This window comes from Panthera pardus, unplaced genomic scaffold, assembly GCF_024362965.1.
Source record: "Panthera pardus isolate Hobbes unplaced genomic scaffold, ASM2436296v1 HiC_scaffold_21, whole genome shotgun sequence".
Taxonomy (NCBI): Eukaryota; Metazoa; Chordata; class Mammalia; order Carnivora; family Felidae; genus Panthera; species Panthera pardus.
Window position 1 is genome coordinate 25,468,963 of NW_026526777.1, and position 27,508 is coordinate 25,496,470.

Sequence of the window (27,508 nt, forward strand, 5' to 3'; positions counted from 1 at the left end):
AACTCTCTGTCCACTTTATATATATATACATCTACAAGCACGCCCCAGCCGCACTCACGAGGCCTGGAGAAGGGCCTTCGGTCGTCCGTCTTTGGGATCAATCTGTCAAAATCAGCTTTTCGGTACAGACTGCTCGCTCCTTTCTGTACAACATGAATTAAATATATTATCTGTCTTTGTGCTGAGTCACAGGACATTCACAGTACAGTGGGGGAGGAAGGGAGGGACTTGTGGGGAGGCCAAGACCCTCCAGGGCTGCCCCTCAGGCTGAGGGGTCGGGCTGGGCAGGGGTCTTGTGTAGCAAGGCCGGGCCTGGCCTCCTCTTGGCCTTGCCATTCGAGATTCAGCCAAGTGTTGAGGAGACCTTGGGGATACAACAGGCGTGCTCTGAAGGGGTGGTGAGGGTGCCTTCTTTGGGGCTGCGGCCCCTCATACTCCCAGCCTCTCAGGATCAAAGCCTGTGCGTTCTATCCCGCCTTCGTCCACCTCAGACCGTGGCATTTACACCCTACCCTCTGGGGAGAGGGGTGGGCAGAGGTATGGGGAGGCTGGTGCCAGGATTGGGTGGAGCATGGATAGGGACACAGGGGTGGGAAGGAGGGAACGGGGTGGGGGGGGGGGGCAGGGGCTGTGCTAGCCCCAAGGAGCCGAGGCCGGCCTGGCACCAGTGTCAGGGTGACCTTGCATATCTGCGTGTCACCCCCAGGACCCTGGCCCAGGGCCGGCTGATCAGCGCCCGGGCTCGATAAGCAGGAACCGCTCTCGGGAAAGGGTGGACAGGCAGGAGCTTGGGTCAGAGCTCCAAGGGCAGTGAGTGCTCTACCACCTGCCAATTTAAGGCAATCCCGTTCAGGCCAGGAAGAGGGGTGGGAGCCAGCTGAGGTGACAGAGTGAAGCTGGTGGTACCAGGCCACCTCTGGACTCAGCTGGACTCCAGCAGCATATGGGGCCTCTGGCCAGGAGAGGGGATGGGAACATGATGAGGGTGTGGAGAAGGGGGGTGGGCTGCTATTCTCTCTGTTGCTCCCGGGACACCCTCCCTTCGAGTGGGGGGGGTGGGCTTTGGCACACACATTGGCACGCAGGACTCCAGGGTCCTAGACGAGGTGCCGTGCCGCTTCCTGCTCTCAGGGGGGAAGAGGGTGAGTGAAGTGTGGGCAGGGGTGGGGGGGCACGGTGCTGCCCATGTCCTGGGCACGGTGCTCAGTCTGGCCCCTGGAGTCTCCCGCCTGTGTGGGTCCCACGCTGGTGCCCGAGCACTTCAGGGTGAGACAGGGTCTGAGGTCCCTCCCCGCCCCCTCGTCTCCTCCTAGGACAGCGGCTCCCACCCCGGCTCCAGGGCCAGTGACAGACGGTGTGGTGTGTAGGTGAAGGCTGCAGGGGAGGCATGTGGGAAGCAGGAAGAGGAAACAGCCGTGGCCAGAGGTCTTCTGGGCCAGCCATCAGCCCTTGCTCCTCAGTCCTGCTGGGGCCACGTAGGCCCCGTCCTGCCTGTGGTTGTGCTCACTGTGACCTCTCGTCTCTCGGGCCGCAGCAGGGGGGTCACGGCTCAGAAGATGCTCTGCCTCCGGCTCTTCCCTCGTCCTGGACAACAGAGGGGAGAGGTGGGGCTGCAGAGAGGGGCCTGGGCGGAAGGGGGCCCGAGATCGGGAGGGACGGCCGTGCTCCGGTGCCACTCTGACAGAGCCAGCAAAAGTATGGTCTCAGAAGCCAGCAGGTCCTGGGTTCAAATCCCATCTCTGTTACTTACTAGTCGCATGAAACTGTGACTTAACCTCCCCTATGCCTCAGATTCAGTGATTATGGGATTATTCAGCATTAATAGTACCTACTTCAGGGCACCTGGCTGGCTCAGTTGGGAGAGCCTGTGATGCTTGATCTTGGGGTCGTGAGTTTGAGCCCCACGCTGGGTGTAGAGATTACTTAAGAAAATATATATACACACACACAAGCACCAGCTATAAGGGGTGTTTTAGGATGGACTGGAATAACGCACCTGTCACCCCCTCAGCTGTCCTAGAGACATGGTATGGAGGTGAGAGTATTCAGAGTGTGAATGCACCAGAGAGAGCATGCACCTTCATCAGGGCTTTGTCAATGCTGTGTCTGGGGTGGGAGTTGACAAGGGACACCCTGGAGGAGGAAGCCTGGGCAGGAGATAGGGAAGCCAGCCCCTTCCCCGCTCCCCACGGGCTCCCCAAAGGAAGGCCCATGTTGCGGAGGCCATGCTGATTTCCCCGCTGGGGGGGGTGCTGGTGGGTCCCATCTCTGTTCTTCCGGAGGGAGGAGCAGCCTGCCTGGTCTACTCCAATAAGGGGAGTGGTGGGGGAGCCCCTACCTGGCTGCTGAAAGGCCAGGCCCCGGTAGCCCGGGTCCTTCTGGAGCTGAATCTCCTTCAGGGAGAAGATGGAGGCAGCTGTGACGAAGGAGGGAAAAGGCAGGGAGAGAGCTGGGTAGGGGCGACCTGCTCCTGGAGCCCGTGGCCCCCCACACCTCCTGGCTGGGGGACCCCTTCATTCAGGACTGGGCCTTTCAGGCGGTGTCTCAGATCCCACAGTTTCTCCCCTTAGGGTCAGACGAGAACCCAAGGAAGAGAAGCCCCGGGCCCAAGGCTGCTCGGCTAGACTGGGACCTGTGGCTTCTTTGCTCCAGCTCTTCCCCCCACACCTGCTGCCCCTTCTTTGCTTCCAGGGCGACCCTGGTCCCCCCCCCCCCCCCCCGCCAAACCTCCCCCAGACACTCACTATCTTCGAGCTGGTGCACACGCTCCCCCAGAGACCGGAAGTAGGGGTGGCTCAGGGCGGCCTCTGCTGACATGCGACTCTTGGATTCATACTGAAAGGCAGAGGGTAGGCTATTGGGCCCTGGCTGGGGACTCTGGGCACCCCTCTGGGCAGGGCAACTACTGCACTAAATTAGGTGGCCAGGATGCGAGGGGCCGCAGTCTAACCCAGGAGCCCCCGGGGTCAGCCGCCAGCCTCCAACTCCAAGCCAGTCCTAGGTCTCCACTCTTAGGGTCTCCAACTACCAAGAGAAAGACAGAAACGGGACTTCCAGAGAGTGACCTCCTCTTGGGATGGAAACACAGACGCTAAAGCAACCATGACCACAACATCAATAATAGAAACATTAACGCGGGATATCACCAACTACCCTTCGCTGCGTATTTACTTCACGACAGGTCCCATACTGTGTTCCATGATCTCAATTTGTCCTCGTGACCATCTTCAAAACTACGAATTATTAATTCCTCTTTGCAGTTGAGGAAAAGGAAGCCCAGAAAAGTTCTAGAACTTGCCCACGGCTACACTGCTAGTAGGTGGGTCTGAACTGAGGTTCGAGTTCAGAGCACGCCCACTCCCAAGTCCCTCTTGGGCCTGGGTTGGGGCGACAGGGTGGAAGATGGGGGAGACGCCTGAGCTCTGGCGGAGGGCCCAGGTGGGGCACGGGGGTTCGGCGCTATTTGGCTGCCTGGGCCCGGCCAGGCGCACACTCACCAGGAGGAGGCTGGTCAGGAGGTGGATGCCTTCGGTGTCCAACCTGCACGAGAACGGAGCGGGCACAAGCCTGATCTGGGTGGGGTGTGTGTGTGTGTGTGTGTGGCCACCTCCAGAAGGGACAGCCGGGACCACGAGCAGGCCAGGAGGTGTGGGGAGGCACGGCTACCTGGGAGCGTGACTGATGAGCGGCTGGGGGAGGTATCGGGGGAAGTTGTAGGCTCTGAACTCCGACAGGGCCAGCACACCGGGCCACGTCTCTTCCGTAGGGGTCCCTGGGGAGACGAGAGGGGGTGGGAAGGGCATGGTGAGGGGCCAGGGCCAAGGGCGGCTTGGAAAGGTGCAACGAAGGAGGCGGGGGCAGAGAATGGCCGAGGCCACAGGGGTGGCCGCCCGGTTCAGAGCGAGGGGGAGCCCCTCTTCCCAGTCCCTTTAGGCGCCTGGGCTGGACAGAGTCCTGGCGCCCCCTGGTGGCGAGAGGGAGGGAGCGGCCGGAGACTGACCGAGGAGTCGGAAGATGAGGTGTAGTTCCTCCTTGACCGTGGAGCCGGGGAAGAGGGGCCTCCCCGTGGCCATCTCGTAGTGGATGCAGCCCACGCCCCTGCGGGGAGCAATGGGCAGGGGCGGCGTCAGGCTGGGCCTCCTCGCACCTGCCCTTCCTAGGGCTGCTCCACCAGGGCACCAAGGATGCCCTGCCTGCCACGGTGGCTCGAATGGTCATGGCTCTGGGGTGGGCGGCCCGGGACACTGGAGGCTGGCACAGCCCAATCCGCCACCGTGGCCTCTCTCTGGGGCTTCTCTCGGCTCTCCCCTCACGCTGTGGAGTTTGCGGCTGCACCCATGTGGCATCCTTAAGCAGTGCTGTCTCAAGCTTTGTCCACGTGTGCCCCCACCGGAAGAGGAAAGTCCATAAATCCACTCTCCTGGGGAACCCCTGGCACAGAGCACAGTGGCCATTCATCGGAAACCTGTGTTTTAGCTTTAAAACTGGGCTGACTTTTCATCCGACCCCAAATCATACGCGTGTTAATTTTCACACAAAAACAATGCATCCCTTCCGAAATTTTCAGTAGAACCGATGCTTGGGGGAGATTCCTCGCGTTTACTCTGGAAGGCCTCCCGTACCCTCTGGTCACCTCCTAGGGGTCCCTGGGGGCATGTTTCAGAAGCATAGCCTTGGAGGGTCTGTTTAGAGCCAGGGGAACCCCGGGGTAGTCCAGACTTAGTTTTTCCTATCCAGCTGCTTCAGCAGGATGTCACATGGCTTCTAGTCAAAGGTTAGGCAGTTCTTTGCAGAGGGACTTGAGGCCGCGAAAGGGAATGTGGGGGTGTGAATCCCCCCTCACCTTGGCCCCACGGCGCTCACTCACCACATATCGATGGGGGTGGAGTACTCTGTGGACCCCAACAGCACATCGGGGGGCCTGTACCACAGGGTCACCACCTCATTGGAGTAGGTCTTCGTGGGCACCGACTTGGCCCGCGCCAGGCCTGGGGACAGACGTGTCACTGAATCTCCCTCCCCCACAGCCCCCGCCTCCCGAGGACACCGTGGCGGATCCCCCCTCGCCCTGCCGGGCCGGGCCGTGGCCCTCACCAAAGTCAGCCAGCTTCAGCTCCCCCCTCTCGCTAATGAGCAGGTTCTGTGGTTTCAGGTCCCGGTGCAGGATCTTGCGGCGGTGGCAGTAGGCAAGGCCCCGGAGCAGCTGGAACATGAAAATCTGCGGGAGGAGGGGAAGAGGACGGCGAGTAAAGGAGACAGCGTGTCCCACGTGGGAGACCCTGCGTCTCTGCCCCACGGCTCGGATGGGGATGGGGCAGGGACGGAGGGGCAGCGAGGTGTCTGGAGAAGAGCTACCTCGTGTTCTACCCACGCTGCTCCCCATCCTGGGCTCCGTCCGTCCCAGGGGATCGCATCCACAGAGGAGGGCATCAGGTGTGCTGGAGGCCAGAGAGTTCTCTGGCCTGGGAGCTGGGGGGGGTGGGGGGGTGGGGCACGAAGGGCCAGGAAGGGCCTGGGCGGGGAGGTGTGCCCTTGATTCTTTAACAATGACCAGAAGAGGTCACTCATCCTTTTACGCTTCTCCAGAAGCCTTCCTTTATCCATACACTCATTTGACGGATGGGGAAGTGGTGCTCAGAGCTGGCGAGGGGATTCTATGTCAACAGCTAGACGGTGGTAGAGGGTGTGTGTCTGCACTGGTGGGGTAGAGAAGGGTGCTGACCCCGAATGGCTGTGACCTTGCACACCCTCATACATTTGAAAAATTTTTTTTAACGTTTATTTATTTATTTTTGGAGAGAAAGAGGCAGAACGTGACGGGGAGAGGGACAGAGAGAGGGAGACACAGAATCGGAAGCAGGCTCCAGGCTCCGAGCTGTCAGCACAGAGCCCGACGCGGGGCTCGAACCCACGGGCCGTGAGATCATGACCTGAGCTGAAGTCGGACGCTCAACCGACTGAGCCACCCAGGCGCCCCAACCCTCATACACTTGAAGGTCTGAGCAACCTCAGCAGCTGGGCCCTTATTGGTGAGCGTGGGTTCCCACGCTGGGCTTGAAAACAGGTGGGTGCCAAGATGGGGTGTCAGAGGGGAGGTGGCCCTCCTTGAGGCCCTCACCTTGACATTGTGCATGCTCATGAGGTTTCCACAGTGGTCCAGATACTGCTTCAGGTCACTGTCCTGGAACACAGAGCCTGGCTCAGCCCTGACTTGTCCTGACCCCCGGCCGGAAGCCCCTCCCTGGGCAGAGCCCAAGCTCCGAGCTGCCCTTTAAGCCCCCCTGGCCCACTCCCGCATGGGAGCATCTGAGAACCTGGTTCTAGAACAAGGCCTGGGCTGCCCCCTCCCGCTGTCCCCACCCCTACCACTGAAAGGAGAAGCCGCTAGCCCCAGCCCGACTCACCAGGTACTCAAACACCAGGGTGAGAGACCGCTCCGTGTGGATGAGGTCATGCAGAGTCACAATATTGGCATGCTTTAGATTCTTCAGAAGAGACACTGTGGGGTGACAGGCCCACCTGGGTCCCTGGGGCCCCACAAACCCCTCATTCCGTCTCTTCCCGCGATCAGCCTCGGGAGCCACCCCCCCCCCCCCCACCGCCCCAGCAATGACCCTCTGTCCCCAAGCTCCCACTGGGGATCAGGTCAATGAAGCCCTCCTCCCAGGAGCCCCCAGGAGAGCAGGACCCTAGGACGTTGTACCCTCTCGGATGGCGGTGCAAGGTGCCCCCTCCTCATGCTCCAGCCGGATCTCCTTCAGGGCCACGAGGTTCTCTGTCAGTTTGCTGCGCCCCTTGAAGACTGTGGCATAGGTACCCTGGGGACAAGAACCCCAGCCGCACCAGCCACACTCAGGGCCCACAGTCCTCTGTCCAGCACCCTCCCCCTCGTGCCTCCGCTTGGGCTGGGCCCTGCGTCCCTCTTCTCCTTTCACTGATATTCTCTGTTTCCTCCGAGGGCCACCTCTCTATGACTTTCTCCCTCCCTCCTCCCTGTTCAGGATGCACTGTCCTCCCCCGAGGCCCCCAGTAGGCTAGGTGCCCTTCTATTCTAACACCAGTTTTGCCCTTCCTCGTGTCGACGTTTACAGGTCGGTCTCCTCTTTGGGTTCCGGGAGGGAGAGGGCCACGTCTGTAGACCTCCGCCCACCCCAAGGCTCTGACACCAAGCGTGGTAACAGAAACTGCGGACGGCACCCAGTGCTTACTGTGTGCCGGGCACTAAGTGTGCACACGAGCTTATCATAGTAACCTGTTCTGGCCTCACAACCCTAGGCGGCAGTGCAAGTGCGTCTCCATTTCCAGAGGAAGAAACTAAGGCAGAGAGAGGTCATACGACTGGCCATGGCGACAGAGCTAGCAAATGCTAGAGCAGGGATTTGAATCCAGAGAAGTACTTTCAGGCAAAAAAAAAAAAAGGCTGGATTATGCCCAGAGCCCACGGGCCACTGTGTCCTCAATGTCCTCCAGGACCTGGGCCCCCCTCAACGCCTGCAAAAGGCTGGGCCAGACTGGCGGGCCAAAATGGTACGCCTCTGTGGGGCGGGGGCAGTGAGAAGGCAGGGAGGGCAAGGAAGACGCTGACCCTGCTCTGAAGCGTCCTGCCCGGTCTCTTACCTCCCCCAGTTTGTCCAGTTTCACGTATGTTTCCAGTTTCCCAAAGCCGATATCTGACTGAGAGGGAGAGACACAGGGTCCTGTGAGCTTCAAGGCCCCAGTAGCCCCACATACATGACACCCCCCCAACCAGCCTCTGGGAGGGAAGGGAATGAGACCCCCATTGGTGAGAGGGAAGAACAGAGGCTAGCGGGGATGAGGGCAGCCACAAATCCTGCCTCTTGGCCTCTCCCCTCTATCCCTGTGATAAAGGAAGGAGTCTTGGAAGTAAGGGTTCCCTCCTCCCCTGGCAGTGGAGGGTGTGGAGCCAGGGCTGGGGCACATGGGACTGCCGCATAACTTCTCCCTGTCTGTCTCCGCCTTGCTCGGATGACCCGCTCCCCCTGGGCAGGAACTGTGCCTTTCAGGACCCAGTTCAGAACCCACCTCCCCGGCAGCCTCTCTCATCAGCATACCTTCTCTAGCTCAGTGGTACCCGACCCTTAACAACAAGATTCCTGGACCCCACCACCCAGAGTCTGATTCTGTAGGTATCTGGAACAGGGACCAGAGTCCATGTTTTTTTTTTAATTTTTTTTTTTTCAACGTTTTTTTATTTATTTTTGGGACAGAGAGAGACAGAGCATGAACGGGGGAGGGGCAGAGAGAGGGAGACACAGAATCGGAAACAGGCTCCAGGCTCCGAGCCATCAGCCCAGATGCCTGACGCGGGGCTCGAACTCACAGACCGCGAGATCGTGACCTGGCTGAAGTCGGACGCTTAACCGACTGCGCCACCCAGGCGCCCCAGAGTCCATGTTTTTTGCAAGATGCTCCCAAGGAAATCTGATAAGTGTCCGAGACTGGAAAGCACGTGCCAGCTGGTCTATGGATCTCACCAGAGTGGAGATCCTGGGGCCCAGAGAGGGCTGGGGGCTCAGCCCCAGGCCCGGTGGGACTCCTCTAGGGAAGGGATGTTGACCAAGTACAAGGTTTGCGAGTCTCCTGAGGCCAGCAGGTGGCGCTGGAGGCCCACAGACTACTGCAGGCCTCAGCTGGGACCCTCAAAAACGAGGACTGATGTATCCAAGTTGGGGAGAGGATGGTCCACCCTGGTGACCTCTGACCCTTTTAGGACTCACCAGGGATGCTCGGCGGGACATGCGGCTGAGCGGTTTGGGCAGGTCTGGACTCTCCAGCTGTAGCTTCTGCAGGAATTCCTGGGGCAGGCGGATGTCCATGGGTAGAGAGAGCCTCTTACTGATGTCCTACGTGGCCGGGATGAGACAGGGACACTAGCATTTGCTCCAGGGTACCTCGTGCTGTGGGACCCTCGCCTTTCCCCCAGGGCCCGGCTTTCCTGTACCGCAATCCCAGCAGGGCCACACCATGGACTGTGGCCCCAGGCTCACAGCTGCTTCAAAGATGTGCTCAGAGACATATGTGAACACACAGGGGTTGCTGTGTGACCTTAGGAGGTCCCTTCCCCTCTCTGGGCTGCAGTATAACCATCTACGGAATGAGGTTCCTCCAGACGCCGTGATTCCGTAAGCCTGTTTTTCATTTACTTGGGCACATGCATACGGGTCACAAGAACAATAGTCAAATTGTCCAGCCCTTGCCGTGTACCGGGACTGTTCTACGCACTTGGTATATATTAACTTGCCTAATCTCCACGATGGCCATTTTGACACAAGGAGACTGGTATGCAGCGCTTGAGAAACTTGCTCAAGGTCGCAGAGCTGAATAGTGGCGGAGCTGGGATTTGAACCCATGAAGTCTGGCTCCCACGCAACCACCCTCCTTGGGCATACGTTGTAGACGCGTCTGTCACCTGCACAGGGCAGAGCCCTGGGCCCCTACCTCCATGGAGAAGCGGCGCTGATTCTGCCGCCGGTACTGCATGCCCGGGGACAGCGGCCCAGGGTCCTCCCCGCTGTCTGTCGGGGAGAAGGTGCTGGACGCCGGCTGGGGGTCTCTGCCGAGAGGACTGAGCTGCAGGTCTGAGAGCAGAGGCATGAGTTGCCCACCCTGGCCCTCTGCCCCGGAGGGAGGGGAGGGGTGGGGAGGGGAGTCTGCTGCCCCACCTCTGTCCTTCCCCAGCAGTGAGGGCGTGGTCAGGACGGGCCAGGAGGGGCTGTGGGGGAGCATCAAGGATGGGGCGGGGGTGGGGGGGCAGACACCTCACCCTCATTGCGCTGGTTGTGGAGCTGGTTGAACTGCTCTGTGAACTCAGTCAAGGACTCCTCGATGGTCTCTGTGCGGGGCACAGATAAGGAAAGACGACGCTTAAAGTTCTTCATCTTGTTCATGGTCAGCAGGGACCAGGCAGCAGGGCCTAAGACGGGAGAGGGGAGAAGGGCAGGTGAGGACACGGCACCGGGTCCGTGCTGACACCAGATGTGAATTCTGGGTCTTGGTCTCCGTCTGCCCCTCGAGCTCTGGGGCCCTGCATCCAGAAGCTGGGGTTGCATCTTCTTAACCAAAGTTCGAGCCCCCAGAGGGGAGGACCTAGCAGCCCTCTTCCTCCCTGCAAATCTCCTTTCCCCAGGATCCCCTGCCCCCGGGGGGAGACGGTCACACCATGAATCAATCAGTATAGCAAAGTACTGCTCATAATAGCCGCAGGATGTGCCAGCAGGACCCTGGGGGCCTCACCGGGGCCAGATGGTAACCTTTTAGCTGCTGGAGGTCTAGAGGGTTCTCAAAAGAGGCCTCGAGTGGCAACAAGGGGACCAGAACTCGGTGACGCTCAGGCCAAATAGCTCTTTACCAACTTGTATGTGAGAGCCTGAGTATGCGAACAGCCAGTAAGCCTTACTGATTGACGCCCACAAGCTGAACATCAGCTCTGCCTACAGCTTTGTGACAGAATCTGGCCCCAACTCCCATTTCATCGTGCTACTGACACCTGGAGGTCCCTCTCTGGCTTGTCCTAGGTCCCTGGGAGACAGGAGAAGAGAAGGAAGGGACAAGGGAGGGGACATATGCATCTGAGCGGGCCCGGCCCCATCTCTCCAGCTGGAGGGAGGTCAGGAGCAGCTGAAGGTCTCAGGGGAACCACAGAAGTTTGCCGGAAAAAGAGGGCCCCAGGGACAGGAGGCTGGGCCCGTCCCTCGCCAGAGCCCCGAGGGCGGCAGGGTGTCCACTGCAGAGAACACAATGGGGGAAGAGGGTGGGCTGCTAGGCTCACCCCCAAGGCCCCTGTCCCAACCAGAAAGGGTTCCCTCCTTGTGGCTCCCCAGCCCTCCTGCCCTCTGAGTGAGGGGACACCCCCAGCCACCCAGTAAGACTGCTTCTTCCTACAGACACTTTCTTCTCTATCCTGCCCTGAAAACCAGAGCGGGGCTGGGCCACCTCGCTTCCCCAAATCACCCCCTCCCTGCTCTCCTCCATGATTTCATAAGCTCTCGGTGTGGCTGCCCTCATCCCGCTCTGCCCACACCTCCCTCAGCTGCAGGGGGACTGAGAGGCCTCACAAGGGCCCCACTGATGCCTGACAAGAAGACACCCAGGGCCAGTCCTGTGATGGGAGGGGGGCACCCTGCACCCTCTCCCAGCTTTTACCCAAGCACCAGGCACAGCCCATCCCCAGGGGATGCTCTCCGCCCCGTCACTAGCCAGTACCCCCGTTGCCGAGGCAACCAGACCCCTCCAGAATCCTCCCGGTTTAAGGGATTATGGGTCAGTAACATGTTTGCTTTGCTTAATGATCATCCTCTGTCCTCAGCCAGCCTGCAAACGGTCCCTTCCGTGGGCCTGCTGGCTCCTGGCTGCCCCCAAATGCACCTGAGTCGTGGCCCTGCAGCAACCCTGAGCCCAGAGACTGGGGGTGGCCAGGCCCTCTTTCCTCAGGCCGGCAGGTCTCAGCGTAGAGGTCTCAGGTCTGCACTGCCTACCGAGCCCATCTCTGTCAGCGGGTCGTGGAGGCTCACTTAGTTCAGTGAGGACTGAGCAAATGAGGACTGAGCACCTACTGTGTCCAGGCATTGTGCTAAGGCACGGGGGTCACATGGCGAGTAAAGTGCGGCCTGTGTTCTCAAGGAACTTGGGCTGGTGACACCTTTGATGAGAAGGTTTCAGAAGCTCTTCTACCAGCTTCCTTGGCAAAGCCCAGCAGGCTTGGACTTTCCCGGTTCTCCATCCCTAAGCTCATTCCTGCCAGCCAACCTCAGGCTCTCCTCCATGGCTCTTTGCCATCTCAGACCTGCCTTCTGCTTTTAAAAAAAAATTTTTTTTTTTGATGTTTATTTACTTTTTTTGAGAGAGAGACAGAGACAGAGCGTGAGCAGGGGAGGGGCAGGGAGACAGGGAGACACAGGATCCGAAGCGGGCTCCAGGCTCCGAGCTGTCAGCACAGAGCCCGACGCGGGGCTCAAACCCACGAACTGCGAGATCATGACCTGAGCTGAAGTTGGACGCTCAACCGACTGAGCCACCCAGGCGCCCCGGCAAGACTAATTTTTAAAAATCAATGTCAAAAGCTCATTCTGATTAGTTTACAAAGAATAACATTAAGGATGGACCAATGTATTTTCTAATTACATATGTTCTATTAAAATCTGTCATCATAGAATAAATGCACAAAGGAATTTAGTCCATTGAGGCAGAGCTAAACCCCATATTTTAATCTAGATTCTTACACTTTCTAGGTTATCAACACATTAACACAAAACTATAGTGCAAAATTTTAAGGATCCGAACAAAGAATTTATCTTAGTTTTAAGGCAAGTCAGAAAAATTTTCAGTTGAGCAGCACAAGATTTATCAACCTTAATAAAGATTTAAGTAACACACATATGAAATACAACATAAAAAGACTGCTTTTTCATGGCATTAACAGTTTTATGTCAGTATGATGTCCTTAAGACACCTGCACAAAGTGGCAGAACTGGGCACACCATAATCATTGTAAGTCCCCATCTATAAATTTAAAAACAAGCAGAGTTACTATTTGTGAGTCCCTCAGTGGAGTCCAATGACCACTCACTGATGGGTGTCTATCAGGAAAGGTTTTGGTTTTTTGTTTATTTATTTTTGAGACAGAGAGAGACAGCACAAGAGGGCAAAGGGCAGAGAGAGAGGGAGACACAGGATCCGAAGCAGGCTCCAGGCTCCGAGCTGTCAGCACAGAGCCCGACGTGGGGCTCGAACCCACGAAGCGTGAGATCATGACCTGAACCGAAGTCGCATGCTCAACCGACTGAGCCCCCCGGGCACCCCTGGTGCCTTCTGTAGGACTCACAGACGGGAAGCTCCCAGAGGGCAGCCACCCCGCTTCACGCTGTAGTGGCAGCCAGCTGAGGGCGAGGGGGTGTCCCGCGATAGAAGTTTCATGATAGCGGCGGCATATGGGTTCCGGGGACAAGAAGATCTAGACGCGTCCTACCTGTGGCCTCCCATTCCCAAGCAGGACAGGAGAGCGGAGATGTCCCCACCGTACAGGTCCATTGTTTACCAAACGGGCTGAACATTAGCAGCACCAAGGGAGTATTTTTAAAAACTCAGATTCCTGGGTCTCACCCTCAGAGTCTGGAACGGAGAATGGGGACTGGGAAAACAAACTTTTTTTTTTTTTTTTTAAAGAAGCATCCCCAGTGCTCTGGACACGGAGCCACGGTGAAAAGCATCCGATGTCCAGGTAAGGGATGGTAGTTCACCCCGGTTTCCAGCTTCTGTGCTGATGGGGAATCTTCAGAGCTGGGGAGGTGCAGGAGGGCAGAAGGAAGGCATGCCGAGTAAAGCAGCAGACCCCCCACCCTTCCCTGCCAACCACCACTGCACAGAAGGGAGGGGAATGTCTGCCCTGCAGACTGATGCCCCAGGCTTGGTCATCGTTATCCTAGGGCCTCGCGGCAGTGGTGGTGGGGGGGGGGCAGTCACTTGGCTCCTTGAGGTCTGAGCTCTGCCAAGAGGGACTAGTCATGCCCCCTCCTAAAAACAGGGCTCCCCATAAAGCCGTCCTGCAGTCTGGGATTTATGGGATGGCATGTTGGGTTTGTGTTCAGGAATCCACCAGCAGCTGCCATAAATCTTATGCCCTTGCTCTTGTCTGTAGGGAAGGGGGGCTCATTAAAGGCCTTCGGGGAGGGAGGCCCCCAATTTCTGCAAGACTCGCACCTGCTCCTGCTCTCCCCTCACTTCAGTTAGGAGCCAGGAGCCACCGGCTTGGGTCTAGGGTGGGGTGGAGGGTGGGGTGGGAGCTGGAAGGAGGGTGAAGCAGAGGACGGCTTCTCAAGCAGGAATGCAGGGCCACGCGATGCGGAGGGATGGGGACCGGCTGTTCTCCACCCACTCGGGACCCAGAGGAAGTGATTGTCACTGCAGCAGGAGGGATAGAGGGCAGATGTAAGGATGGACTTTCTGATGGTGACAGTGGAGCAGGCGGCAGGGGTGGTGGCCACAGCAGAGAGTGGACGTCTCTCTCTGCTGGGGACAATTGGGGCATTGAGCCGGACAGGGTCTTGGGTGTGACAGGGCAGACGGAGTGGTGAATGGTTAGTTGTTCCCCAGCTCAAGACATAAGATGCCTCTGTCGCTTTTCCCTTGAGAGAATCGGCTCTTCAGATTTGGGGGTCAAGGGGGAAGGGAGACAGGAAAAAGGCCTGTCACCTTGGTGCTGTCTGCCCCTCACCCCCATCTGGGGACAGAAGGGCTCAGTGTGACCCAGCCTGCGGCCGGCCCAAGGCCGGGCACAGTGTGGCCTTTGTCCCTGGGCCAGGGAGCCATCTGGGGCTGCCTTCGTGCAACTGGTGCCAGGGGAGGAGGGGGATGGGCGTGGGGGATGCTGGCCTGGCTGGGCTGTCTGGGGGGGGGCATGTCGAAGCAGAAGGGCCCCCCTCAGGAACTGTGGGGTAAACCCTCCACAAGCAGATGCCCACCTAGGCCTTCCCTCCTTGCCAGGGAAGCCTAAAGCTCTCAGTCTACCTGCTGTCACTTTCTCCCGGGCATACACCGGCCAGCCCGGAGCTTCCTGCTGGGGCCAGAGAAGCGGGCAGCACAGGAGGAACCGGCCGGGAGGAAACCGACACTTGCCCTGAGGCCACCATGCACCCAGTGATGAAGGGCTGAACTTCTGGAATGTTAGCCGCAGCACTTACAGATCCACCACTGCACCCCCTTGCTGGCCCGGGCAGGGAGGACGCTGAGGCTCCAAGATGAGAGCTGACTTGCTCAAAATCATGCGGCAACTTCCTGGTCATTGCCGAGCGCACAGACTCCGTGACCACACGGCTCCTTGCTTCTCCTAAGGGGAGCTCTCCCCGCCCCACCCCTCCCTATGGACGAGGCTGTGAGTGCTGTTTCCTGTTCCGGGTCTCTCCCACCCCCGCCCCGAATTAAAAACCAAATTCAAATCCTGGTGTTACATTAGCAGGGCTGGATGGTGGCAGTGATGTTCTATGATCTCTTTTAGCTTTGGTTCTGGTCCTTCATTTGACAAGTATCTATTGAACAGCTACTACATGCCATGCCCTGTTGTAGACCCTGAGAATCCATTTATGAAAGAAACAGACATAGTTCCTGCCCTCATGGTACTTATATTTTAATGGTGGGGAGCAGCAGACAAGCAAACAAATACATAAATGCACAGGATGTTAGATGGCGACAAGTGCAATGGAGGAAAACAAAGTAGCAGAGAAGGATGGGGTGTGGGGGTGGGGTGTCGCAACCTGAAACAGGGTGGTCAGGAAGGTCTCCGTGGGCAACTGACACCTTAGGAAGAATTCCAAGAAGGTGTAGGCGAGGGAGTTAGTCATGCCGAACCTGGGGGGAAGCAGATCAGTGCGGAACAGGAGGTGCAAAGGTCCTGAGGCAGAAGTGTTAGTGTGCTCTAAGAACAGCAGTGTGGTTGCAGAGGAGGCCATGGAGGAGCACGGAGCAGATGGTGTTGGTCCCCACAGGGAATAGAAAAGTTTTGGCAGATGACTGACATGATCCCACTTAGATTTTAACAGGGTACCTCTGGCTGCTGTGTTGAGAACAGACTGTATGGGCAAGGAAGGAAGCGGGGAGCCTAGTCAGGAGGCTCCTGTAGAGATCCAGGTGACAGATGGTGGTGGCTGAGACCAGCGTGGGAGCAGTAGACGTGGTTGGCTTCTGGATATATCTTGCAGGTGGAGCCAAAGGGATTTACGGACGGATTTGTATAGGGGGTGACAGCAGGGAGTCAAGCGGGACCCTGAAGGGCTCTGGCTGGAGCACGTGGAAGGATGGGGTGGCCATCGGTGCAGGTGAGCAAAGCTGGGATGGAGGTTCTGGAGGGAAGCCCAGGAACTGGGCTTGGGGCAAGTGTAGATGTCCAGTGGGCACCTGTGTGCAGGCACGGACCACCCGGACACGGTGCAGCCCGCACAAGGAAGACACTAGGAGACGTCAGCTCTTCTCTAGTCTTCTCTCAAGCCCCTGCTAAGATGCAAGGATGTGCCGGAAGAGAGGCCCCAGATCAAGCTCATCAGACACGTCCCTCGCACACCTCTTTCCAGCCTGTGAAGGGCTCTGAGACCCCGGATGGAAGAGGGGCAGGAGGCAGGAGCCCGTCAGCTATCTGCAGGCCTGAATCCCCTGACAAAGAGGGACAGGCCAGGCAAGCAGGGTCCCCCCCCTCCCCCCACCCCTGCTCAGACTGATAACAACTCTCCAAAGCCATGCAGGGCAGAGGACCCCGGTCCTCAGAGGGGAGAAAGCTCCCCACAGCAGGCCAGGCCGGTCCACAGGCCCTTTGCACAGGTAGTCCGGACACAGCCTGCTGCCCCCGACCCCAGGACAACCTCTCCCAGCCCCTCCCGCCTACCACCTGCCGGGCCCTTACCGGGAAGCTATGGAGGCAGAGAAGGAGGTTGGCAGAGCATCCAGGGAAGCTGGGTAGGAACGTCCACCTCACGGAAGTGAGACTAACGTGGAAGGCAGGGGTCAGCTCCATCCCTTAACCTCCAGGGAGCCAGGCTTTGAGATTCCTCTCAGCGAACCCTTCCAAGAAGCCCTTTGCCTTCTCCCTAAATAAAGCCCCAATCTGCAGCCTGCACCCAAGGTCCTTCGATCCAGCCCCCTTGCTCCCCGGCTTTGCTCTCCCCACTCCCCACAACCCTAGCTCGGCTCCAGCACCTGTACCCCCTGCACACGGTTCAGGCCTGGGGTCTTCCAAGGCTTCCCCGAACCCCCAGGGCCACCGGGCAGCCCTGTGATGGACACAGTCCGAGAACGCGCATAATCTCCCAGGGCCACAGTGAGGACTTTTCAAGTGCCTCTCCCACAAGGGTGCTCTGCTCTCTCTGCCCGGTGCCGGTGACATACAGCAGACAGGCACGTGGTGAGCACCTACTGGGTTCCAGGAACAAGTCAGATGCTTCTCCCAGCCCCTCTTCTGGTTTTGTCCCGTTTCCTTTTCTTTTTTAGATCCCTGTCTCCGTGGTCCCAGGGGCAGGGCTCCAAGGACAGAACTCCCAACTGCCCACTTTCTGGAGGCCAGAGGGTCTGAGCCTCAGTCTCAAAGGCTGCCCACTGGCCAGGATCCTCAGGGCACCCTCTGCTGCTCACTCCCTGCCCCCAATCCCGGTCACTCTGCCGCTTTGGGCGGGTTTCAAAAGAACAAGAGGCCACGGGCCGAGCGAGTTTGCAGCCGTCATGAGCTGGGACTTCAGAGACTCGCCTTCCTCCCAGTGAGAAGGGTGCCTCAGGGAGCCCTGCAGATACTGCCTGTTCCACCCTCCTCTGGCTGCCCCTGCCCTGCACAGCGTGGGGCTTCGGTTTCTCCAGCTTGTGACAAGCCTCAGGCCCGCCCGTCACCCCACGGCTGCCTGGAGCTGTTGCCACAGCAGAAGCCCCGGAGCCCCCATCCCGGACCTCACCCCCGCCCCAGCTCCGGCCTGGATGGGAGGCTGGGAGCCTGGCGCATTCTGGGTGGCCAGCCTCGAGGAGGACAGACAGGCCCACAGCCGCCCTGCCAGTGAACAGATGCTGCCTGCAGCCTCTGTTTGGAATGCAGGAAGCAGGCGGGGAAGGCCTTCCGGGAGCCAGCCGGGCTGACCCACAGGAAGCATGGTCAGGAGGTGAAGTGTCTGGGGCTCAGGGGGGCCTCTGCTCTCTGGACAGATGCACCATTTACCCCTGCAGGGTCCCACCTGATGGAAGCGTCCTAGAGTGAGGGCCACATGCTGTCCAGGCCTGCTCTCCGAAATTCTCTGCCGCTCGGAGTATGGAAGAAACCCCAGCTCTCCCACCTACCAGCACCGTGACCTGGGAAGAACCCCCCCATGTCTCAGTTTCCTTGTCCGCTAAGTGGAGAGAATACCTAATCCCTGATCCAACTGCCAAGAAGCTGCCAGACTTAACTTTCTTTCTTGGCTACTTTCTGACAATGTCACTCTATTTAAAATCCTTCAAAATAACATCGCCCTCAGACAAAAGTCCAAACTCCAGGGCCCAGCCAACTAGGCCTCTTGTGTTTTGACCTGTCTCCTTCTGGAGTCTCGGCTCTCACCCCTCCCTGGAGGGTCCGGTGTTACGGAGTGTGCTCGGCATTCCCAGAGTAAGCCACACTTGTGCCCCGCAGCCTTGCACAGGTCGTTCCTTTGGCCTGGATGCCCTTCTTCATTGTTCCCTTGGTAAGACTGCTTCTAAACTCCAGTGTTGCTCTCCCTGGAAAGTCACATGTGACCGCACCTCCTTCCTTTAGGTAAAATGGGATGCTTCCTCCTTGTCGCTCCCATTCCAGCCTGTGAACATCTGTCCTTAGACTGTGGTGTCCTTCGGGACAAGAGCAGGGGCTCTGTGAGCTGTTTTCCCAGCATCTTACACAGTGTAAGGAACCTACAAGGTGCTCAGTCCGTGTTCATGGAGTGAATGAGACCATCGGGCCACTGCACCCCAATGGCCTGTTTCAAGCTCTTCCCTCTGCAGCTATAATGGGGACGAGGCCCATTGTCCTCCCTCCATCCCCCAAGGTCCCCTTGAACCTCCAGGGTGCTCTCTCTGTGTGAGGCATATGTGATTCTCTTCCTACATCCAGCCCAGCCAAGGCCCTGATTCTAAGTGGTTCTCCTCATCAGGCCAGCTCTACTCTAAGCAGGTAGGCCTCGAGCGCAATGGGGGTGAGCCTGGCCCTGTCCTCCTTCCGGGCACACCAGAGCGAGCCCTTCGGCCCAGTCAACCAGCCCTAGTCCCCCGGGACGTCGCTCCTCCTTGGTTCCCCTGACTCTCAGTGGGAACTGGAACACGGGCAGGACTGGTGGGCCAGGGACTGGGGAAAGCCAGGGAAACACTCACATCTTCAAGGCCTGACAGAGGTGCAGACTCTTCCACGAGGCCCTCTGCGACGGTCCTCCCTTCTCCTCCAACTGGAAAGCCCACTGGCCCCAGCCTGCGGCATGCCAGCCGTCCCCAAGCAGGGCACTTGGCTCCCTGTACTGTTCCTGTTCACCTGTCTGCTTCTCCAGTTTGCCTGTGAGTTGTCAGGGCAAGGACTGGGTCGGACTCGTCATTACATCCCCAGGGCCTGGCACTGAGCGAGCCCTCAAACGATCAGTGAGGGAGTACCTGGAAGGTGTGAGTTCTGAGTTCTAGGGGCTGTTCAGAGACAAGAGAACAGCCAGGAACAGCCAGGAGACTGTCCGTTGCTCACTGGCCTCGAGGCCTCAGCTGTAACCGAACCTTCCTTCTCTAGCCCTCCACTGATGGCAGTGGTGGGGGCCAGGGGGCCACTGAGGCATGGGGGGAAGCTGCCTGCCCCACGACAACTCCCTCAGTGAGGTCTGCAGAGGTCTCTACTTGGGCTGATGACCCACCATGATGGCTAGACTGGTGATGGAGAAAGTCCTAAGGGGGGGTTCCAACCAAACACCATCGATTGGGGCCTACAGGGCTTGTGGGGAAGGGGGGATGACAGGGCCTGGACCTTCCTCATGGGTTCCCATCCCTCAGGGGCAGACTCCCAGTGCCTCACAGGTCAGGTGCATTATCCGGGATCAGACCTTGACCTTGACCCTTCCTGACCCCCTGACTGCCCACTTCTCTAGCCCCTCTGTGTGGGCCCCACACCAACCCTGCTGATATTCACTCTCTGTTGTTTTCTTTGGCTTCTTACGGTTCAAAGAATGGAGGCTCATGTATCATCTTCTCGTATTTTCTTTTTGACCCTTTTTGAGACCCAGCTAAGTCTAGTCTGCAATCTTTAAGGAGGCTCTGAATTTGCAAGTGATACGATGGGACAAGGTGCCCTTCCGCCAGTTCTAGTCCTGGCAGAACATCCCAGACCAGAGGCTACAGCAAGGGGCAGTGTGGGCAAGGCCTGTCCCCACACTGTCCTGCTTCCAAACCAGGCCCGCCTCCCCCCCCCAGGGGAGAAGCCTGCTCCTTTCAGCAGGCTCCATTAAAGACCCTCAAGGATGGGGTGCCTGGGTGGCTCAGTCGGTTGAGCATCCAACTTCGGCTCAGGTCATGATCTCACGGTTTGTGGGTTCGAGCCCTGTGTCGGGCTCTGTGCTGACAGCTCGGAGCCTGGAGCCTGCTTCGGATTCTGTGTCTCCCTCTCTCTCTGCCCCTCCCCTGCTCATGCTCCATCTCTCAAAAATAAATAAATGTAAATAAAATAAAATAAAGACCCTTAAGGAAGGTCCCTCAGCCACCTAGCCCAGCATTTTCATTTTTTTGTTGTTTTTGTTTTGTTTTTTAGATTTAATTTTTAAGCAATCTCTATACTCAACATGGGGCTTGAACATACAACCCTGAGATCGAGAGTTGCATGCTCCACCGGCTGGGCCAGGCGGCCCCAGTCTAGTGTTTTCAAAATCCCAAGGTCTGGAACCTTTTCTTCAGTCCCAAAGGAAACAGCTCACACCTGTGTCCTCTGCATTTGCTGAAGTTTAGAGGCCGGTGCCCACCAGCTTCCACACGATAAAAAGGAGGAGAAATAAGGCCTATCAAGTTCACCCACCCTGTCCCTCATCCATGGAAGAAGCCCAGCTTTCATGGTGGTCTGTCACAGGATCTTTGTTAACATTAAGCGCTGGCATCCCTGGGGACCTCTCAGTCTCAGGAGCAGGGAGGGCAGGAGGGGAGGCTTTCCCAGCATCTCTCGACTCTGTTCCTATTTATATTCCACTCCCAGTCGCACCCCGCCCCCCCCCCCCCCAAAGTCTGGCCCACATTCCAACAGGACCCCCGGCCAATATTTCCCAACCTTTAAGGCAAGCTGGCCTCCTCACATTCAGTAGGGCTTCCCTCCCACCAGGCTGGGCCCAGGCGGCCCCCTCTGCCCAGACCTCCTCCCACCCCTCCCCGCTTCCAAGGCGCCCTCCGAACATCTCACAGTTGTTCAGCTTATCCTCTAAATGCCCCCCTCAGTGGCCCCTGCTGCCTGGAGCTCAGGCTCCCCCACTGGTTTTCTCCTCGTCACTCGCTCCTTCCACAAGTACCTGCTCTGGGCCAGGCATAGTCCCAGGCTCCACGCCCCGTCTTCCCCTCCCTCAGCCTCCCAGCTCTCCTCCTGCTTCTCTCTGCCCCTTGCGTCTGTCAGATTCACTTCCTCTACCTGTCCCTCAGTGCCCGGGCTCCCCAGAGTTCCCTCTCCGGCCCTCTGTTCTTCCCCTCCACACACTTTCCTGGTGACCTCATGCTCTCCCGTGGTGGAAACCACCAGCCACGTGCCGATGACTCCCAGACCCACAGCTCTGGCCCCAGCAAGCCCCGGAGCCTCAGTGCTACCTGTAGATCTGACCACCTGCCGGGCCACCGCCGTCTGGATGTCCCCCCACCAGGGTCTGAAATACTAGAATAAACCTCACTGGGCCCGGATGTAGCAAATAGTTTGAGATGTGTTTTTAAGTGGAAAGGGCAGATGTGTACAACTGGGAAAGCTGTGTGTGTGCTAGATAGGCACGTGTCATACGTATACACTTACACGTGTCGACTTGTAAATATGAACACTAGATACAGTCCAGAAAGATGCAGGTTAAAATGCTAACGGTAGTGAGCTCAGGGTGGCAGAATGGGGGTGACTGTCGCATCTTCTTTTTGCTTATTCGCATCTTCCAATACTTCCACAATGGCCATTCATTGCTTATGTTAAAAGAAGTAACACTTCTTTTTAAATAAAAAGAAAGTATTTTTAGATTGAGATTCCGAAACTGTTTAGTGCAAGCCTTGGGAGGGCTATAATTATCTGGAACAGGGATTGGCCAACTTTTTCTGTAAAAGGCCAGAGAGTCAATATTTTAAGCTTTGGGGGTCATATGGTCTCTGCGGCAGTCACACAACCCTCCCCCCGCCCTTGTAGAAAAGTATCCAGAGATGGGGCGCCTGGGTGGCTCAGCGGGTTAAGTGTCCGACTTCAGCTCAGGTCATGATCTCACGGTTTGTGGGTCCGAGCCCCGCATCGGGCTCTGTGCTGACAACTCAGAGCCTGGAGCCTGCTTCAGATTCTGTGTCTCCCTCTCTCTCTGTCCCTCCCCTGGCTTGCGATCTGTCTCTCTCAAAAATAAATGCACATTTAAAAAAAAATTTTTTTTTAGATACCCAGAGACCAGATGTAACCAAGTGAGTGTGGCTGCATTCCAGTAAACTTTGACTCGTGGACAGTAAAACTTGAATTTTATGTAAGTCTCCATGTCTTCGAATATTATTTTCTTCTTCTGACTCTTCCCCAACCATTTAAAACTGTAGAAACCATTCTTAGCTCACGTGCCATACTGCAACAGGCTGGACCCGGCCGAGAGCCAAGTCCCTTGTCCCCGAGCGTCCAGTGCCTGTGTGACACTTGAATCCAGCACCCCCTGCTTTGAGAGTTTTTTTTTTTCCCCTCATTATCTGACTGTGGGGAGGCCTTCCAGGGTTTCCTGGTTCATCTGAGCCGTGGCAGGGACCAGGTCCGCAGGCCTCCACTGGGGAAGCCCCTGTCCGTGCTCCAGAGTTTAAAAGAACGGCAGAGAGAGTGTCCCTCCTGGAGTCTCAGAGTACAGCTCACCTGATCAGCACGACCGGCAAAAGCTGGAACCACAAACCAGCAGTCTTGCATGGAGCTTTAGAAATCCCTTGATCTGTGCCCTCATTTTTCAGGCGAAGGCAAGACTCTCAGAAAGGGGAATGGGCTGCCCAAGACCACTCAGGCTGAAGAGGCCGAGCTGAGACCAGAACTGAGGGCCTGTGACTGTAAGTGCAATGCCCTTTTTGTTCCCTCAGGGACTGCAAGGACCTGCCCAGAGATAGCTCTCTCCGCACAGGGCAATATCACCTAGACAATCATCAGGCCACCCAAGGACCCGCTTGCCTAGGGAAGAAGCCATGTCAGGTATGGCCTCAGCCCAGAACACGGCGCCCAGCCCAGCCACAGTGGAGGGTACTGCCCGCTGGGCTCTGTGCCAGGAACAGGGAGGGGCTCTGGGACCCCTCGTCTGGCCTCATCCCAGAGGTGGTCTGGAGACCCAGCATTGCTGACGTTATGAGGGATACCCTCCGGCACAGGACCTACCTCCTACCTGCTTCCAGGCACCGAACCCTGCCACGGACACGGGGAAGGACCCAACCCGGTCACCCAGCAAGGGTCTCCTCTGCTGGATGGCTGGGGCCAGGGGAGACAAGCAGCCCCGGTTCCTGAAGGGACCCCCAGAGGCAAGAAAGGGTGGGTTTCTTTAGGGAGGCAAGATGTAAGGACAGAAACCATTCTGGAGTTCTGCTGGAACTTACCACGATAACAATAAAAATGCAGAAGGTGCCTGGAATGAGGGAGGGAGGAAATGGCTTAGGAATATTGCCCTTCTGGATTTGAGGCCTAAGCCCTGGTTTCTTCAGGGGCCATGCAGAGGCCAGGCTACCGAGAACTGCTACGCGTGTCCCAGTGACTCTGCTGGCCACCGCTCCTCGATAACGACACGAGGTGAGGCAAAAAGCTAGGAGGGCTGTGGCCACGACCTCACAGACATCCTCGTAACCACACAAAGTAATACTGCGACTCTCCCCGTTTTCTAAATGAGGAAACTGAACCTTGGGTGAACAAGTCCCTTCACCTAGACCAACCGCTCACTGAACAGCAGGGGCAGGATTTGAACGAACCTCAAAGTCTGTAAAGTGCCCCCACCCATGCAGGACATTAGACGGGCACTTGTAAAGAATGAGTGAAGGCATCAGCCATTACGGAGTCCTCTTGTCTGTCCCCCGGCCCCCCCCCCGACCCCCCCTGATTCCAGGGAAGACCTGAACGTCGGTAGGTGTGGTGGCAGCACAGGGTGAGACTGCCATCCGCGGTTCCAAGAAAGAGGCTCTCACCACCGTCCCTTCAAAATTCTGGCCAGTGTCTCTGCCACCAGCGTGCCCTGTCTCAGCGGGGACACTCATGCCTGCAGGGAGCTTCAGGACCCTTTTTGGTTGGAAGCTAAACCTCTTCCTTGCCTGCCCACCCCTCCCCCTCTGCAGACGAAACTGGGAAGATTTCAGAAGCAGATGGGCTCTCCTTCAGACAGGAGTTCTGGCTGAGATGCGCCTACAGCTTTCCTTCTTCCTTCATCTGCTGCCGCACCACTGGCCAGCTCCTGCCGGGCCCGGCCCCCAGCTCTGGGGCGACCCCCGGGACCCCAGCCCCCTGCCCCAACTGCCAGAAGCCCAGCCTCAGCGCTGGGTTCTGTGGGTGTGCACGCCGCTGTGGGGACCAGGACGAGACAAGACTAGCCGTGGCGTGTTCCCACCCCCTGGAAATGGCAGAGTGCCCACTCAGCAGCTCACGCCAGGAGGGCAAAGGCAAAGGGTCCAGGGTGGGGGAGAGAAGGGGTTAGGGCAGGACACAGGGCTAGAGAAGAGAAATGTGACTTGTTCCCAACGAGGTAAAGCTGATCAGGTGAGTTTGGATCCAGGCCAGCCACTCCCTCATGGACAACAGAGCCAAACGGGGACCGTCATTAATTAAGTAGTGAGCAAGGGTCTCCTTACCCCAGGAAATGGAGGCCCCGCCAGAGGCCTGTCAGAGCAGGAGGCTGTTGGTTTTCCAGCTTCCGGTGCCCCCCTCACTCATGCTGGAAACTAGAGGGCGGAGTCCCTACCACACAGACTCCTGGTCCCCTCCTGGCAGGTTTCCATCCAACCCTTCTTTCCCAACCTGCAAGAGCAGAAACGATGTGCAGGGCCCAGCCTGCTGGAATTAGGAAAGCCTGCCTCAGTCTCTACCCCAGAGCCAGGCATGGTGTGATAACTAGGAAATTTCCTTCCCAAATAACCGTCCACGGTACAGCTAGCAGTCATTTAATATCTGCTGCGTGCCAGGCACTAGGAGTTGTTTTATTTAACTCATGTGACAATCCTCCTTATGATGAGCCCCATTTCACAGATGAGGACACTGAGGCTGAGAGAAGCTCAGGAGTTTGCTGGGGAGAAGGGAGTCACACAGCTTGTATGTTCTGGAGCCAGAGTCCAACAAGACCCTGGGTTTGCCCTCCCGTGTAGGTCTCAGACTCAGCGAGGAAAGGAATCGGGAGGGATAGACGGACATGCCGGACAAAAATCCCAGACAGGGTGACCCCCGAAAGAAGACGCATGGCTGGGGTAGCAGCTGAGAAGACAAGCCAGGCTCCACCCTACAGCATGGGGCGTGTTTGCCCGGCCGGCCGACGACAGAGTCTGGGTCTACAGAGAAAACAAGTACAGCCGTAAAGGCAGCTCCACGTCCCCTGGGCCCTGGGGGGTGGCTTCCAGGGCAGGTGGCTGGATCCCAGGAGATCTCAGACCAAGAACCCACTTGTTCCTCAGATCTGGTGCCTTCTCTCCTGCGACCCATGGAGAAGCCTGGCTCTGCCTGGCACAGGACAAGCAGGGGGGCCTCATTTACTCGGAGCACCACACCCATCCTTCCTTCTCCTGAGGACTGATGTCAAACCAGAGAATCCCCAGAGTGGGCTGGGATCTCCCTTGATGGGGCAGGGACTGCGAGCAGGGAGCTCGGGGTCGGATGAAAGAAGGCTGGATCCCACTTATGTGGGACTCTGGGAAAGTTGGCCCCTCAGAGTCTCTGTTTCCTTGCCTGTAAAATGGGGCTAGTAATGCCTACTTTATAAAGCCGGGTAAGACACTGCTTGGCACCCAGTAGATATTCTATAAATGGTAGCCATCAAGGCGTTCAGAAATCGGATGTAACTACTGAAGTCTACTCTGGTTCCGGGAAGCCCCATGAATATGGGAAGAACAAAGGCTCCAGGCTCCTGGAAGGGCATGGGCAGACAGCGGGGAGAGTCCCAGAACCCCAATGGGCAGTGAGGTTGCAGGGGTGGGGGGAGGTCTGCCTCACAGGTTCATCAGTCCAAACAGGAGGTGGCTGGGGCAGAGTAATCCGAGACAGGAGCTTTGCTGTGGCAAGGTGACCCTCTCTCCAGACCGCCTTCAAGATGCAGACCCAAACCCAGAAGCCACTGTTGCCTGGGCCCATCCTTGCCTCCCCTCCACCCTCAGCAATTTTCCCAGCCCCCTCCCAAGGCCACACTAAAGGTAGGGGCTCTCCCAGGGCCGGCAGTGCCTGTCAGCCCGTCCTCCCAGCATCCTGGAGGCCTCTGCTCCCTCAGGCCAGCGTCCTGGAATGTGCGGTGTGCCCATGCCCAGTGGAAAACGCCACCGAACATGCTGTATCTCACAGGGTACTGACCAGGAGGGGCAAGCTGGTGTTGGTAGTGAGTCACAGCGCCCAGGCCGCAGCTGGGGAACTGCTGAGGGTGAGGCTGGGGGGAGGGAGGAGATTCGGGGGGAGCTGACCTCCCCCCACTCCTCACACCACCCTAACTTTGCGGGCCCCCCCCTCCCCCCCCCCTCCTCCCCACCGCCTCCCTGTCAGGAAAGGGTTTGGAGAGCCTTAAAGAGGCCACTGGTGCCTAGGGGCGTGCTGACCCCACAGCACAGAAAATCAGTCACTGTCTCAACAGCCGGAGGCCCACAGGGCCTGCAGACAGCTCCAGGGAACCCCTGCCACCAACAGGGAGAGAGGAGAGGCTTCCAGCCCATTCCCGATTTCAGATCCCCGATCCTCTCCCTCCAACCACCCGCCCCCCCCCCCCATACAGCAGAATCCTCCAGCCACATAGCGCAACAGGCCGCCCGCCCTTCCCCACCGCTCGCTGTATTATTAACCCTTCGCCCACGACTGCTGCGGGGTGGGGGCCGCTGCCCCGTGGTCTCCCTGGTGGGCAGAGAAGAGGCAGCAATCCCCAGAGGCCCCAATCCATCCCCCTCTCCCCAGCGCTGGAACCTGCAGGGCTCCGCGCGTCCTTCCACCTTCACCCCAGGGCTCTGGTCTCCCACCCTCCAGCCTGCCACTCTGGAAAGTTCACCGGAGCCCAGAAAGCCCTTCAAGGCGCGATCTGGCCCCACATTCGCGGGTTCTCCCGTCACCCGGAGACTCCTGACCCTTGCCCTTTCCAGAAGGAAGGGCGACTAGAAAGCGCCTGGTCGGAGCCTGGGTGGAAAACTTTGCTTCCTAGGGTTCTGACCGGAGCCCGGGGGCCAAAGTGAGTCCCGGCGGAGACTCCCTGGGTGGGGGGTGGGGGAAAGCTGCGGCTGCAAAATAGCGCACCTGGAACTTGGGAGGGGGCCGCACGGGGCATCACCCACCCCCGGCACACTGGCCCCTACGCCTCGTGATCTCCGATCTCCCCGCGGCGCTCCGGCATTTCCCTCCAACCTCTCGCCCCAGGGCAAAAGCAGACCGGCGCCTTTAAGAGCCGCTCCGCTTACCTTTGCTCGGTTTACCCGGCGCCGCGGTGCCCCCTCCTCCGACCGCCCCCTTCCTCCCCCGGCGCGCCGCCCGCCCAGCTCTCCGGACACGGCGCGTCGCCCGCGGGACTCACCGCGCGTGTCCTGGGGGCCGCGGCGCGCCGGGTCCCGCCCGCGACGGCCGGGGTGCCGCGGGGCTGGGCGCCGTGCCCTGCGCCCTGCTGGGGTCCCTGCCCGGGCG

At 58.3% G+C, this 27,508-nt stretch overlaps 1 protein-coding gene across 6 annotated transcripts; it reads right to left on the reverse strand.

Annotated features, from left to right (window-relative positions):
* On the reverse strand, positions 1-27,508 carry CDK18 (cyclin dependent kinase 18). 6 transcript variants are annotated; one of them, XM_019433376.2, is made up of 16 exons: positions 27,128-27,208; positions 9,785-9,934; positions 9,460-9,599; positions 8,739-8,864; positions 7,618-7,674; positions 6,704-6,818; positions 6,405-6,499; positions 6,119-6,181; positions 5,095-5,218; positions 4,868-4,988; positions 4,001-4,098; positions 3,667-3,772; positions 3,498-3,540; positions 2,745-2,835; positions 2,339-2,393; positions 1-1,584 (listed from the first exon to the last, which is right to left on the reverse strand). In XM_019433376.2, the coding sequence occupies exons 1-16, from the start codon at positions 27,156-27,158 to the stop codon at positions 1,443-1,445; spliced, it is 1,557 nt and encodes a 518-aa protein (XP_019288921.1). In that variant the 5' UTR covers positions 27,159-27,208; the 3' UTR covers positions 1-1,442. The 6 variants fall into 6 exon arrangements, with proteins under 6 accessions (XP_019288921.1, XP_053764979.1, XP_053764981.1 ...); XM_053909004.1 differs by lacking the exon at positions 27,128-27,208 and adding an exon at positions 27,402-27,508 and having other exon boundaries at positions 1,439-1,584; positions 2,339-2,416; XM_053909006.1 differs by lacking the exon at positions 27,128-27,208 and adding an exon at positions 27,289-27,387 and having other exon boundaries at positions 1,439-1,584; positions 2,339-2,416.